This window comes from Poeciliopsis prolifica, unplaced genomic scaffold (assembly GCF_027474105.1).
Source record: "Poeciliopsis prolifica strain line A6 unplaced genomic scaffold, Auburn_PproV2 SCAFFOLD162, whole genome shotgun sequence".
Classification (NCBI taxonomy): Eukaryota; Metazoa; Chordata; class Actinopteri; order Cyprinodontiformes; family Poeciliidae; genus Poeciliopsis; species Poeciliopsis prolifica.
This window is the reverse complement of record NW_026562537.1, coordinates 248,398-263,037: the sequence shown is the minus strand read 5'-3', so window position 1 is coordinate 263,037 and position 14,640 is coordinate 248,398. Positions and strand designations below refer to the sequence as shown.

General features: G+C 38.5%; 1 protein-coding gene across 1 annotated transcript in view; it reads right to left on the bottom strand.

Moving 5' to 3' along the window:
* Window positions 1-960: 960 nt before the first annotated feature.
* LOC129356255 (DNA (cytosine-5)-methyltransferase 3B-like) overlaps window positions 961-14,640 on the bottom strand; it is a 38,041-nt gene continuing 24,361 nt past the window's right edge. Inside the window, exons 6-23 of the mRNA XM_055025857.1 lie at window positions 13,907-14,053; window positions 11,563-11,721; window positions 11,366-11,472; window positions 9,504-9,507; window positions 9,313-9,454; window positions 9,119-9,241; window positions 7,838-7,882; window positions 7,670-7,749; window positions 7,467-7,579; window positions 6,650-6,833; window positions 6,363-6,447; window positions 6,033-6,178; window positions 5,166-5,256; window positions 4,831-4,979; window positions 3,810-3,895; window positions 3,668-3,737; window positions 3,470-3,588; window positions 961-2,919 (exon numbers count right to left, since the gene is read on the bottom strand). Coding sequence (XP_054881832.1) covers window positions 2,778-2,919; window positions 3,470-3,588; window positions 3,668-3,737; window positions 3,810-3,895; window positions 4,831-4,979; window positions 5,166-5,256; window positions 6,033-6,178; window positions 6,363-6,447; window positions 6,650-6,833; window positions 7,467-7,579; window positions 7,670-7,749; window positions 7,838-7,882; window positions 9,119-9,241; window positions 9,313-9,454; window positions 9,504-9,507; window positions 11,366-11,472; window positions 11,563-11,721; window positions 13,907-14,053 — 1,992 coding nt within the window. The 3' untranslated portion in view covers window positions 961-2,777. The remainder of the gene's footprint in view (window positions 2,920-3,469; window positions 3,589-3,667; window positions 3,738-3,809; window positions 3,896-4,830; window positions 4,980-5,165; window positions 5,257-6,032; window positions 6,179-6,362; window positions 6,448-6,649; window positions 6,834-7,466; window positions 7,580-7,669; window positions 7,750-7,837; window positions 7,883-9,118; window positions 9,242-9,312; window positions 9,455-9,503; window positions 9,508-11,365; window positions 11,473-11,562; window positions 11,722-13,906; window positions 14,054-14,640) is intronic.

Sequence of the window (14,640 nt, the reverse complement as noted above, 5' to 3'; positions counted from 1 at the left end):
ATAAAGTAAGATAGGAGCTTATTTAAAGTGAATAATTCCTTAGACGAAAGTAACAGTTCCACTGGTAAATTATTTCACTTAAAACCTTATAAATTTCACTTATAACATTGTTATAAGTGAAATAATTCACCTGTGAAACTAGAACTTTTCATCAATGATAATGATTTTTTTATTTGAAACAAGCTCATATATGTTGCTTAAAAGTAACTTATAAATTGGTCTTATTTCAAGTGTGCTGACGTATTTGAACAAGAAACTAGACAAAAAAAAAAAAGCTTGGTAAATTTGTTTTTTTGCAGTGAAGTTCAAAACATCCCTTCATATCCCCTACTTCAGCATCTTTCTACCAGTACAACCAGACAGAGATTTAAAGTAGCATAAGCAAATGTGGTGGACTAGCAGTGTGTTCTAAAAACTAAACACGTTATTTGTTCATGGTTGTTAGCAGGTCATGATAGTTTTCTGTCAAAGGCTTCTTCAAATCTGCTACTTGAGATCCTTTCTTCCCCAGTCTTTCAAATTGGGAGCCGTGGCCCTCTGGAGGGCCACCAGGGGGCGGTAGAGAAGCCTCAGAAAGTTAGAGGATTAAAAAGAAAAATGAAATCTAATAGGTCTTTCAATTATAATTTTTAGGTCTAATCTGTTTTTCAGTTACACATGGTTCCCACAAGTTTGAACCAGAAATGATTTGTGCCATTCAACCGCCATCTTGGTAGGCAAAGGATAGATGGTCCACAACTTAAAGAACATCAAAAAGAAAGTACATTAGGAAAAAAAGTTTAGGACTAAATAGTTGTAATGTACTGATATTATTTATAAGTTAGATACGAACAAAGCAAGAGCTAATTCTGAGTTTGTTTATTGTCATAGCAACTCCATAGCAACTGCCTATCATGATGGCTGACAGTTACAAAGTAGTCTTCTTATAAAATAAGTTAAAACAACTTGTTGAAACATAATTTGAAAACTTTAGGAACTCCTGCCAACTAAAGCCAGAAGAAATGAAACAAAATTTAAGCTGAACATAATAATTATTGAATAGTGAGTAAAAGTGGGTGGAAAAGCAAAAACACTTAAAGAAAAAGAACTGACACCTGTTTGTGTTCTGTGCAGCAATGCTGCTTTTTATTATATAAAACATTATAAAAGCAGCTACAAGTAGTACAAGTGTTTCTCTCTAAACTGTTGCAAAACAATATAAAAATAACTCGATCTCTGTATCCGAGATGATTTTAAAGGCGAGGTTAATATGAAAAAATATACTGTTAAAACAAAAAATACAGCAACTACTCTGCAGATATGGTCTAGTTTACATGCCTAAAAACACTCTCATACATGACATAAAACTCCTAAAAAATCTGCTAAAATGTTCAGAAACATTAAGCTGGATAATATTCTAAAAGCAAAGCAAACTAATAATACTTGTTAGTTTAAAGCAGAAGATGAGAGGTTTTAATAAAAAAAAAAAAAAAATATATAAACTAAGCATGAAAAAACTAAGGTAAAAAAGTGTTCTTATGAAGGCTTGAGTGTCTAACAGGAATCCTTCCTGCTGAACAAAGTCTTGTAAACCTTTTTCTGCGGATACAGTACGTAAAAGAAACCGTGCACCATGAGCAGATCGTAGATTTCAACACGGATCTGGTGACAGATTTTACATTTCAGGTCACTTCAAACACAACCTGGCAGGAAAATACGTAGAGCTCAGAGGTTTCTGGCGGATACAGTACAAAATGTTCAGAAATGTGCAGATTTCCCCGAAAAGGCCGAACAAGTTTCACAACATTTAGCCAACAGCAGTCAGTAGCAGAACACGAAGTAAGCTTTTTGGTTTAAAACTGTTTCACATTTTCTTTTTGCTGATTTAACAGATCAAATCCAACAGAATCAGACGCTGAAAACTTTCTAAATAATCTGAAGATTTGCTTCCAAATCCAAACATCTAACAAGAGCACAACATTTTGGAAACTTTTAGGAAAGATTTGAACATGGGAATGAGATTCAAATGGACCAAATTTATTTCCCCCATTTTTACCTATTTTGAGCAATAAATTAAAGTTTATCCACTTATTTATTGTTATTTACATCAGAGTGAACTTTGTTACAAAAACACAAAATCTTAAGTATTTTCAGTGTAATTTATATTGCAAATATCTTAGTATACTTGGAAAAAGACAAAAATAACTTATAAGTAACTTTCATAGAATCATAAAAGAGCTTGTTTTGGTCAATATTTCTGTAGTGATAAAGTGTGAGGGAAACGTATTCAGAGCACTTAGCTTAGAGTGAGAACTTTTTCATCAATGTTAAGGAATTACTGATTTGAAAGCTCTTGAAAACTTACTTATAAGTTTGTATTTTTTTTACTGTAAAAAGATTTTTCGCAATAGAAACTAGATGAAAATACTTGGTCAGATTTTGTGTTTTTCCAGCAAAGTTGAGCAAAACAACTCTGTTCACTCCGGTTGGACAAATAAACTTCAGTTTATTGGTCAAAATAAATAAAAATGAGGAAAATAAAGGAGGGTTTTTTTAAATAAGTGTCGGTTTTGTTTTTACCAATTATAATGAGAACGAAGTGGATTTGTTTAGAGTTTTATCGTTTCTTAGGGACTTTAATAAACTCCGGTTCTGATTCTGGATGAATCGATGGGCTTTTTCTCTTTTTAATCGTCCAATAAGAGCCGCCCTGGTTTTTCTGCAGCCCTGGTTTAAATCAAAGTAACTCTCTCCATGCGAAAGTGGCTGAGACGTCTTCAGGTCCCTGTGGTTTCTGCTTATTCGCAGGCGTAGTAATCTTTGAGCGGCGCGAACAGATGCCTGATGACCGGCACGCTCCAGGACCGGCCCAGCAGCCGCTGCCTGGCGCCGCGGCCCATGTTCGACACGTCGGTATAGTGAACCGGGAATCCAAAGATACTGACAAAACAGTTAGAAAAAGCATTAAGAGTCTATACGGCAGGCTGTTTTAGCATTAAATCACATGACATATTTATGGAAGTACTTCCTCTCAAAGCTCAAGAAAACGTAAATTTCTCATGAACAATGGAACTGGGAAACATTTCAAATATCCAAAATAAAACAAAACAGTAATAAATAGTTTGCACTGTTTTCCCTGTCTGAGCTGAATGATTATTATATTTGAAAGTGTAATTTTAATTACCAAGACTTCATATACATTTTAATTATTGTTGTTTTGGATATTTATAATGTTTTCCAGCTCCGGTGGTAAATGTTTATTAGAAATTCAAGTTTTTTAAGCTTGGAGAGGATGCACTTACATGTCATTATTACTGTTATATTAGTAGAAAATGGAGTCAAAATGACAATATTATCATTTAATGCAAAAATTTCAGGGAGAACTTTTTGTCTACTACATTTATTTCTAGTCATAAACCTGTTATGAGGAATGTGAGTGTTGGAAGTGATTTTATGCTAAACGGCCTGCCGTAGAGGCATTCCTGCTCACCGCTCCAGCTCCGTGCACCACAACACGTCCTCCTTCCCGTTCATCAGCACCGGGAAATGCTGGTCCTTCCCCTGTTTGATGGAGTTGGAGCGAGTGGTGATGGTTCGCACCTTCCCGAACTGACAGAAAACACGAGCCGTCAAACTCCCAGCGGAAAACTCTGCAGGTAAAAACCCGACTAACGTGTTTATGTCTGACCTTTGCAACCCGTCCGTGGTCCAGACACTCCTGCAGCTCCAGCTTGTCCATCCCAGAGGCGCAGAGCGGCCTGAAACACGCAGTTCCACTACAATCAACGTAAACGCAAGTCTGAGGAGAAACGAGGCGTTTCCCTGCGTACCTGTTCATCCCTGGCAGGTTCCCCCAGAAGTAGCGTGCGCGGTGGGCGGCGGAGACCTCTATGGCGTCAATCATCACAGGGTTGCACTGCGAAACACACACAAAGGTCAGAGGTCAGCTGGAATAAGTGTCACGTGAAGAGAAGGAAAGTGGCATCAGAAATGTATAAATCTTGACTTGGAAACTCATTCAGCCCAGTTTAAAATAACAACCAGGAAGCTAACTCATGCTAGCTCACGTTAGCTAGCACTAGCTAGCTCAGGTTTCTAACAAAACCAAAACGTCTTCATTCTGAATGCAACAATAAATGGTCATTTTAGAAGTTCTTATGTAAAATCTGTTTTTAAAATCCACAACAGAATTTTAAAACTAGCTAACTTCAAGCTATGCTAACTGTTTATCTTAATTCTTTCCATTTTTATAGAAAAACCTAATTCTACTTTTCCCTCTTGCAATAAATTCATTTTGCTTTAAATTCTGAAAATTGAATAAATTTTAGTAATTTGTTAGCTCTCATAATAAAACATTTTGTGTATTAAGAAAATAGTTTTTTGCATCTCCAGGTGAATTTTATTTTGTAGCATCGGAGGCAAAAGTGTCTTTTTGAATGGGAAAGGTTGCTAACCCCATCTGATGCGAGATGTGTTAATATTGAGGGATTTTTATGGATTATTTATTCTCATAATTTTCTAATACATCAAATTTTTTATAGTTTTTTGGACACACAAAGATGCCTGACAAGAGAAGAAAAAAATAAGTAAATGGATCAATAATTATAATTTATGACTTCATTTTTGCAGTTTTATAATTTTAGTTTTTCTTAGTATCACCAATACTCCATCGTACTAAATAAAAATATAAAAAATGTTCATATTTATATTTATCAAAGAATTTCTCAACAAAAATGTTTGTTTTTTAATTTATATAGTTTTTGATTAATTGCGATAAATTAATAATTACAGAACTCTAACTCCTGATTTGAAAGTGTGGTGGCCCAGAGCGTGCGGATGCGTTCGGCTGACCTCCAGGAAGCGGGAGATGTCCCTCTTGTCGTTGACGCCCATGGCCACCACGTTCTCGAACAGCCAGAAGAACGGACGGTCTTCTCCTTCTTTGGGCTTGGCCTCACTCAGCAGGCGGTAGAACTCAAAAAACAGCCTTCCTGTTCCTCCTGCAGCAAAACAGACTCACATCAGGGTCTAGTGTTTTCAGGATTAAGAAGAAGCATTAAAAACAGAAGTTCCTCTGTGTGTAATTGATAATGTGTTTTTTATAGAGATTTTGTTAAAAGTACTAGAAAAAGATACTTTTCACACACTACTAAATGTTACAAACAGGAATCAACACATGCACCAACCAAACAGGCCTTTTCTGGCCGGATTCACGATGGAGAGGTCGTTGCAGGGACTTCCTCCGATCACCAAGTCAAACGGCCCCCACTCCTGAATCTGAGGCGACAGCACCACCTGGTGTTAGACTTCAGGCATTACACCGGAAGCAACGTTGGCACACCAGCCGTTTGTTAACAGTACAAAGGCAAGTTAACTCCACAATGTTTACAAGACAAACATTGTGGTTAATCTGTCACAGTCGTTAATTGATTGCTTTAATTTAAATGGGACACTGTATATTAATCTCCAAATAATTTTGGATTTCAAAATGCTAATTTCAATCCATAGCTCCATCAAACAAACGACACAAGATGCATTTATGCAATTTCATACATAAACCCAAGAAATACAGTAAAACAACAACCATATACATGGTTTGGAAAAACTATTTTAAGAGGTTTATATCAAAATGCTACTTTATAAAACTGCCACAAACTACAACAGTAATATTTTTACCACTGATTTCTAATTGTCACAGTTTCAAACTAAACATTAAATTAGCAAACAAATACTTTGCTCTGAGGAATCTAGTAACAGTCTGGCTTAATTATTGTTCTGAAAGTGTTTTATTCTTCAAATGGCATAATTCTGAGCCTGTACACTCCAATAAACAATTAATCAATATCTAAAGTAGTTTATGATTATTTCAGCAATCGATTAATAACAATTAATTGTTCCAGCCGGTCAGGATGTTTCCTTCAAGCTGAGTTCAAACGTTTCTGCTCGTGTCTTGGAGAAAGAAAAGAAGGAGATCTGTCCAAGGACTCGTTAAATATGGCCCCTCTGGTGCAACCAGAGGGGCCATATTTTACGTTTAACCCGCCTTTTCTTACGTTTTTCCTGGTGATGTTCCTGACATCATGGACGTAGTGGATCTTTCCTTCATGTCTGACCACACCCACCGAGATCGAGTCCTCACACACCTCCGACGCCACATACTGGTCCACTTTAAAGCCCAGGTCCCTCAGAACCAGGTAGCCTGGAGCCGGAAACACAAACGAAACAACAGAAACATCAAATTGGAAATAAATCAGAAAAAAGTTTTTTAGGACGCAAGTTCCTCAGTTTCCCCCCCAACAAGGAGAGATTTTATACCAGAATAATTGCAAAAAGTCCCTGGAAGTGTAAATCTTGGGGTAAAAAGAGGCTTTATGGTTCCTCACCAGTAGCAATGCCGTCAAACAGGGAGAGGACTCTGATTGGTCTTCGCTGCTCAGCAGGGACTGCTGGGTAAATCTTTGGCTTCTCCTGCAGAAGGAGGAGAAAAAACACTGAAGGTCAGTTAATCGATGAATGAAGGGATGGATAATTGGGCTGTTGGATGGCTGGTTGGATAACTTCACGTTTCAGAACTTTGCCTTCTTTTAAACCTTGAAGGTAAACATAACATTCTGACCAAAACAAAGATGGTGTCGCCCATCCGGAGGATAAACTGAGCGGTTAGACTCACAAACTCCTGTCCTTTATCATTGGCGAAGAACTCCTGCAGCTTCAGGCTCCAGTCGTGGCGCCGTTTCAGGACGCCGTACTGGAGCAGCGGCTGGCACATGTAGCACCGCCAGGGGTCCTGATACCGGGCGTTGTTGGACGCCCCAGGGTCCACCAGGATGTCCAGGCAGTCCACGCAGAAACACCTGGTGGGACAACACAATGAGGCACTAGCATTACCTCACACCTGACTTGGTATGACTGTGGTAGAGAGAGCTACAAACATTTAGCTAGTGGAGCGCTAACTGTAAACTAGTGAAACAATAGTTCTGCTAACGCTAACGAGCTGTACCGGCAGTATTTAGAGGAAGCTAATGCTAAAGTGCTAACTCCAACCATTTGTCAATAACACAACATACTACAACACAACAAATAAACGTCAACAGGGTTAATAAACAACTACTGGTATAGAAGTGAATCTCATGGTTTCTGCTTTATGGTTGCTGAGTTTTGCCAACTCTGTTGCTGATTTTGCCTAAATGACCACAGCAGCGGTTCTTTCCTCCAGAATCTCAGGGATCAAATAGACAGATTTTTTTCACAGATTTTCTGTCTCATATTATGGTGACATTTTTTATAAATATGTAAGAATTTTTTTAAATAACGTTACAACCTGCAGCTTTAAACTCGGCTTTAAATAATTTTATAACCTGGGAAAGATCCGACCATTTTATAGGTCCTGATGGGTAAAACGGCAGAATGAAATGACTCCATGTTTTTTGTGTAATTTTTTGAGTTTTTCTGACTTTCTTGCAGCTGAACGATTTTCTGGAACGGACCTGCAGCAGTTGGTGTTTCCGCAGAGCAGAACTTCTCGGCCACCGCAGCAGACTGTGCAGTAGGACTGGTAGCCATCGTCATCGTACATGTAGGAGGTCTCTAGGTACACATCCTAAACACACACACACACACACACACACACCAGTGTTTTATCACCGCTGTCATCCTCTGGTTCAGAGATCCGATCTGGAGCGGCCCTCACCTTACACGTTTGGCACAAGCCTCCTTCAAACAGTGGGTGGAAGGTTACTGCTCTCATCTTTCCACATGAGAGACAAAACTCTGACGAATCGGATAAACAAAGACGAGTCAAATCAAAACACAGCTAGGAATTTATGTGCTGCAGCGGCGTTAAATACCCGGACTGTACCTTCAATACTTCGGTTCTTTTTCTGTACTTCATTCACCATTTGTTCTGGCAGAAAGGAAGACGTTGAGACAACAGGAGTGACAGTATTTTGTATGGTAGTGCCAAATTTAAGATTACACATGTAGCGGTGGCTACTTGCTAAATGTAGCGGTGGCTACTTGCTAAATGTAGCGGTGGCTACTTGCTATATGTAGCGGTGGCTACTTGCTATATGTAGCGGTGGCTACTTGCTATATGTAGCGGTGGCTACTTGCTATATGTAGCGGTGGCTACTTGCTATATGTAGCGGTGGCTACTTGCTATATGTAGCGGTGGCTACTTGCTATATGTAGCGGTGGCTACTTGCTATATGTAGCGGTGGCTACTTGCTATATGTAGCGGTGGCTACTTGCTATATGTAGCGGTGGCTACTTGCTATATGTAGCGGTGGCTACTTGCTATATACATTCTGAAGCTAACCATTGGTCTGATTAATGGCAGGTTAGCATGGTAACTTAGCAGCAGCTGCTGGAAAATCCGAAGGAAAAGACTCATTTATGCCAACCTACAACAAGCTAGTGACTAGCATACCTGGGCTGGTCACCCATTGGATTGTCTTCTTCCTCTGTTGTCCATTAGCATGGATAGGTTAGCATTACCTTTGGTTAGGCTAACAAATTGCATGGCTTAGCTCATCACTCACTGGATTGCCTACTCCCAATCTACTTCCGCCTGGATGAGCTAACAGTAGCCTATCAAGGCTAATGGTAGCTTATCTTTGTTAATAAAAGCAGAGGATGAAGAAGGTAATCCAACAGGTGATCCAGAAAAGTTGCTGGCCTATCCAAGGTTCACACTAGACTTTCAAAGCTAAAGCTAGCCATTCTCTATTAATGGAAATCAGAAGAAGTAGACAATCCAGTGGGTAGCCAGCCTGGACATGCTAGTTGTTAGCCTCGACAAGGCTAATGGTGGCCAATTGAAGTCTAACACTAATGTAGCCAATCTCTGCCAATTGAGGAAATAGGCAATCTAGTGGGTGACTCCATTTATGCTAGTTGTTAGCCTGATATAGGCTAGCTCTTAGCCTATACATAGCTAATGCTACCTTATCTCTGCTAATGGACAGTAGATAATCCAGTGGCACTCCTGTGGAAAACTAACTGAGTTACCAATTTCTTCCCACCATTAATCAGATTAGCAGCTAGCTTCAGAATCAATATGGCCTCCTGCAACAAGGAAGCAATAGTTTAATTTTGGCACTAATAGTGCGCCCAAGTGATCATGCCAGGTGAGCCCTACCTCTGCTACAGGGCTCCTCGGGCGCAGCCTTGGCCTTGCAGGAGCTGACTTTGGGCCGCTTAGCGCTGGGGAAATACTCTGGCAGAGAGACGTTGAGGATCTGGTGGTCCAGAGGGTTACTGCCTGCAGACACACAGACACACGCTCACACTCTTCTACTGTACACGACCGATCTCATGTTTTCTTTAGCTCACTGGCGCTGCGTGTCGGTTTGAGTCCTTCCTCTCCTTTGGGCTGGAAGCCGCCATTGGCCCAGTCCAGCATGGGTTTGATCTGGTCCTCAGGATTGTCCGACTCGCAGGGGGGAAACGTCTTCTCTGCCCTGACACTGGCCATCTGAGACAGAGACAGAAACGTCACAAAACCTCAAACTCACCTGTCTGACCACACTGCGAGGCGTCAAGACCCACCGAGAAAAAATAATGACACCAGAACAATCCAGATGGATTAGATTAGCAGAAACAGGCAAAAGGTTTTGGTATCAGCTAAAATAGAAAAGTTTTGATAATTAACTGGATTAAACTTTTGCTTGTTAAAAACAATTCTCAACAAAATCCTCACTGACAATTAAACAAAATAAATACTAAAGTAAAAGTAGTACTACTCCAAACATATATTTACTCAGGTAAGAGTAGAAAATCTCCTAAAAGTAAAGATTTTCAAAGAAGTTACTCAAGTAAATGTAACTGACGGATATAAAGTTAGTTGATGTTTTTGGGCCTGAAATAGAAGTTTAAACGTTTAAAACACAATACCTTTAAACGGGGTGTCAAACTCCAACCCTCGAGGGCCACAGGTACAAAACACAGGAATGAAATGGCTTATTTACCTCCACCTTGTTCTCCAGAGCCTGGCTAATCACCTAATTATCCTATTCAGGTGTGGTGCAGCTGAGGCACATCTAAAAGTTGCAGGACACCGGCCCAGGAGGACTGGATGCTGACACCCCTGCTCTAAACCTTTTTTTCATGTCTGTTCAATTTTAAACAGAAGAATTTAATTTGAGTGAATTTTAAACCACATTTTAACTTTATGGCTCAGCAAAAAGAACCAGGTGTGTCTCTCCTGAGTTCTGTTTTCATCAATGTGTATCAAAGACCTGCGTCCTCTGTTAGATAACACACAGGGACACGCACACACACACACACACATACGCACACACTGTGCTAGGAAGCTTCTTGTAGATCGGTAGTTTCCTTTCAGAGTCTGTGTGCGTGTGTATGTGTGTGTGTGTGCGTGCGTGTGTGTATGTGTGTGTGCGTGCGTGCGTGTGTGTGTGTGTGTATGTGTGTGTGTATGCGTGTGTGTGTGTGTGTGTGTGTGTGTGTGCGTGCGTGTGTGTGTGTATGTGTGTGTGTATGCGTGTGTGTGTGTGTGTGTGTGTGTTTCAGACACATCTGTTTTCTTATCTGCTTCACACTTTATAAATTTACAGAATGTAAACAGAGACGGCGCCAGCTGGCATAAATGCTAAACCAGCTGAGTTTGACCTGAAGTTCTGAATACTTCACTCCAAAGCTTTAAAAAGTGAGAAAACGTTGATCTTTCACGTTTTTTCTTCAACTGAAGTCACTGTTGAAGGAGCTGAAATGTCCCTTTCTCAGGTCAGAGAGAACCTGAAGGAACATTTTAATGGAAAACTGCAAGACTGCATCTGGATATTCAGGGTCCAGTATGAATGCAGTTAATGTGTAACTAATAATGTGTAAGTAGTTTCTGGACCTGCTGGAGGCATTAGTCTGTCAGAGCAGCTCTGTTAGTTTACATAAGTCTTCACTTATCAGGAACTGAATCTGATGAAACATTTGTCTAAAATACGGCTGCAGGGATTCATTGGATTTATCACTTACTGAAATCACTAACTTAGCGAATTCCAGGCAGAACAGTTTTTGTAACTTTGAAGAAGAATGAACGTGCAGAAGAATAAACGTAGAGATTCGGCCATTTATGCTCATAATCAGGTTCTGAACATTTTCATAAATATATTAGACCGACATGTTACAAACACTTAAAGATGCCACTTTGAAACATTCATTATCCTTCAATTTGTTTTGATTTTGAATTAGCTCCTGCTAAAGGTGCTAGTTCTACGTAAAGCTATGAGGTCTAACTAATGGCATTAGCTCCTGCTAATTCTGTTAGCGCTAACTAATGATGTTTCCTCTAAATAATGATGCTAGCTCATTAGCATTGGTCTAACTCCTTTGCAAACTTAAGCAATCAGCTGTGTTAAACTTGAAAAAGCACCTCGACTCCTGAAAGATGGCCTTTCGGTAGGAGGCCAGCTTGGTGTACGAAGCCTGGCTGAAGAACTTGGGGAAGGCCATGAGAGAGTCCAGCTTGTCCGCTGAAACCTGGACACAGAAATCACACGGAAAGGTTCAAAACCCAAGATAAACACTGCTTTTCCTGCTGTTTTCTTCAAGACGGCTGGGCGTTTTCACCTCAGAGAACTTTCCGTCTCCGAACCACTGCAGCCATCTCATGCCGTGGCTGGCCTGCCGTTTGCCCATTGCACGCCACGTCACCACGATGCCCGGCCACCAGGAGAAACCCTTGATCTTCCCCCAGACCAGCTCGCCGACGCCAAAACCTTTATTATCCTGCAGACAGAACAGGACAAGACACAGTGAGCTAACCGTGTCCAGACACGAAGCTCTGAACCATGAAAGCATCTACAAATGTCTGCAAAACTTTGTTAATATTCTCTAATGTCAAAAAAAACATTTCACATTTGAGATGTTTCCATTAAAATAAGGAACATGATTACAATCACGTGAACAGTCATTAAAGACATGCCACGTCATGATCCTCCAGCTACTTCCTGTTGTCGTCTTCTTTGCTGTTTTCGCAGTGGCTACGTCCGGTTGTTGATCATGTGATGTGAAAAAAGTGTTTCCATCGCAGGTGTTGGAAAAAAGTAAAACATTTTCATACAGCCAAAAAAACCAGCCTCATTCTACAAACTTTTATTTAAAAAATTAAAAACTTTTTTAAAAATATCATGTTTCCAAATAGAAATGCAGTTTCTAGAGGAAACACATGTAGAAAAGAAAACTAAGTATTTAATTCACAAAATAAAACAGGAAGTCACCAAAGTGAACAACATCTGTATTTAGCTCACAAAAGTATGGATCTATCTTTAATCAATAGTTTAGCTTATTAGTTTGTTTAAAACAGGAACAATGTGCAAAACTCTAACTTAAACTAGTTTTAAGTCTCAATAAGCCGTCCAAATAATTGCTGCACAATGTCATAAAATTATAACAATAGAAGTAATAATAATGGAAAAACTACAATTATTTTTAAAATAAGAAAACTGCAAGTTTTCTGAAATGACAAGAAAAGTCCTTCAGGTCAGTGAAAGTTTCAGACAAAAATATAGAGTATTTAAAATAGGTATTAAATATTGACATTGCTGATATATATCAAAATTAAATATATTTCCATTTGCATTGTGGTTTTACTTGTGTTCACGCTTTGATCCGTTCTCTTTGTTCATTTATGTTCTGCAAGTCTTGGCATATAAAGTGAACTTTTCTGGCTCATTGTTGGTCGGAAGGTGTTGCCGTACATGTTAAGTCCATTTATGCATATCTTTTTAGTTTATTGTTCTATTTTGTTCCAGGCCTCTTGGTTTTTTGAGTCTTATTTGCATTCAAGCAGAAGGTCTTGTCAGTCTTGATACTTTTTTTTTTGGCTGTAATTAGATTTTTTTTTTTTTTTTTTTTTTGCGTGGTCGTTCATGCTACTAATTAAATGCGACCGCAATCAGATTTCTGTGTGAATGGTTTCCTTCCTAAAACCATTCAAGAGTCCTAGGATGAAAAGTTTTAGTTTTCCAAATAAACTGTTGGTTTGAGTCTTTAATTCCTGTCTGCACGTCGGTTAACAGGCAAAACAGAAAGTAAACAGTGACTCAGCACTACGAATATGACTCGGCAGATTCTGCAACAACAGGTTAATTTTGCATTTCGGGCTGCAGCTTCTTTAAATTCTGCTTTAAATGTTGTACTTTTGCATATAGTAATCATCAAAAAGTGGGGAAAAAAGCAAACTAATGTGTTTTTATTGCATTTTTTTAATCACTGGGGTCATTAAAGTGTTTCCAAAGAAAACGATTTGGCAGGGTGTCGCAGTCTGAATTAACAAGCAGATGTTTTGCTGAGTTCAGCCAGAACTTTGTGTGAAAACAACCACAGAGAGCAGAGAGCATCCAGGGAACATGGCGGCCTGCCTGGATCCACCAGGAGCTCATGTTTTTATTAGCATGCTAACACTAAATGTTGTAGGAAGAAACAATTCCTAAGAAAAACTAACTGGGACTTTCTTAGACTTGCAGTACTTTTATAAAATGTTTTAATTATTACATAATTATTACATTATTACATGTTATAAGACAGATGATCTGTGAAAAGATCAATATCCTCCAATTTCTCATTGAGGTTCTGAAGAACATTTATCTATTTCTTCATCAATATAAGCAATTATTTACGTAAAATAAGTATTGCTGAAAAGTTACTTCTAAGTTAGTTTTGTCTTATTTCAAGTGAACCAAGATATTTTCACTAGAAACTAGACCAAAATTACTTGGTAAGATTTTATAGTGTAATGAATGAAACTGACAGCAGAATGCAAGCAGACAATTTACAGGAAAGGTGAACAACATACTGAGTGTTTTTGCAAACCTACTGAAGGCGAGGAACGGTTTGAAAGAGCTTCCAGTGGATGAAACGTGATGAACTCGGGATGCGGCCTGAACCAGGGAAGGAAAACAGTTCGACTCACGTTGTATTCGGGCTGGACTTCGGCGCTGGACGTGGTGCTGCTGCTCTGGGCCGAGTCTTTGGAGTCTTGCTCCATCAGCTCCAAACATGGCGCCTTTGGCGTCTCCCTGGCTACGACGGCGGTGGCTCTGCGAGGCCCAGCGACGTACTGATGCAGAAAAACACAAGAGATCAGATGAAAAACTACCATCAGGTTACAGCCTTTTATTTATAAATGTACGTAAAATATATTTATTTTATTTAATAAATTATTATCATACTACATTACTTATTTATAAATTATTTATATGCATATACACATATATATTATAAATGAAATAGTAATACTGTTATCCCTATTTCTGCCAGTTTAACTGTATTTATTCTAATGAAAAGGAGAAATTCAAAGTTGGAAGCTAAATAATAAAGATGAATAAAGATGAATAAAGATTAATAAAGATTAATAAAGATGAATAAAGATGAATAAAGATAAATAAAGATGAATAAAGATTAATAAAGATGAATAAAGATGAATAAAGATGAATAAAGATTAATAAAGATTAATAAAGATGAATAAAGATTAATAAAGATGAATAAAGATGAATAAAGATTAATAAAGATGAATAAAGATGAATAAAGATTAATAAAGATGAATAAAGATTAATAAAGATGAATAAAGATTAATAAAGATGAATAAAGATTAATAAAGATGAATAAAGATGAATAAAGATGAATAAAGATGAATAAAGATTAATA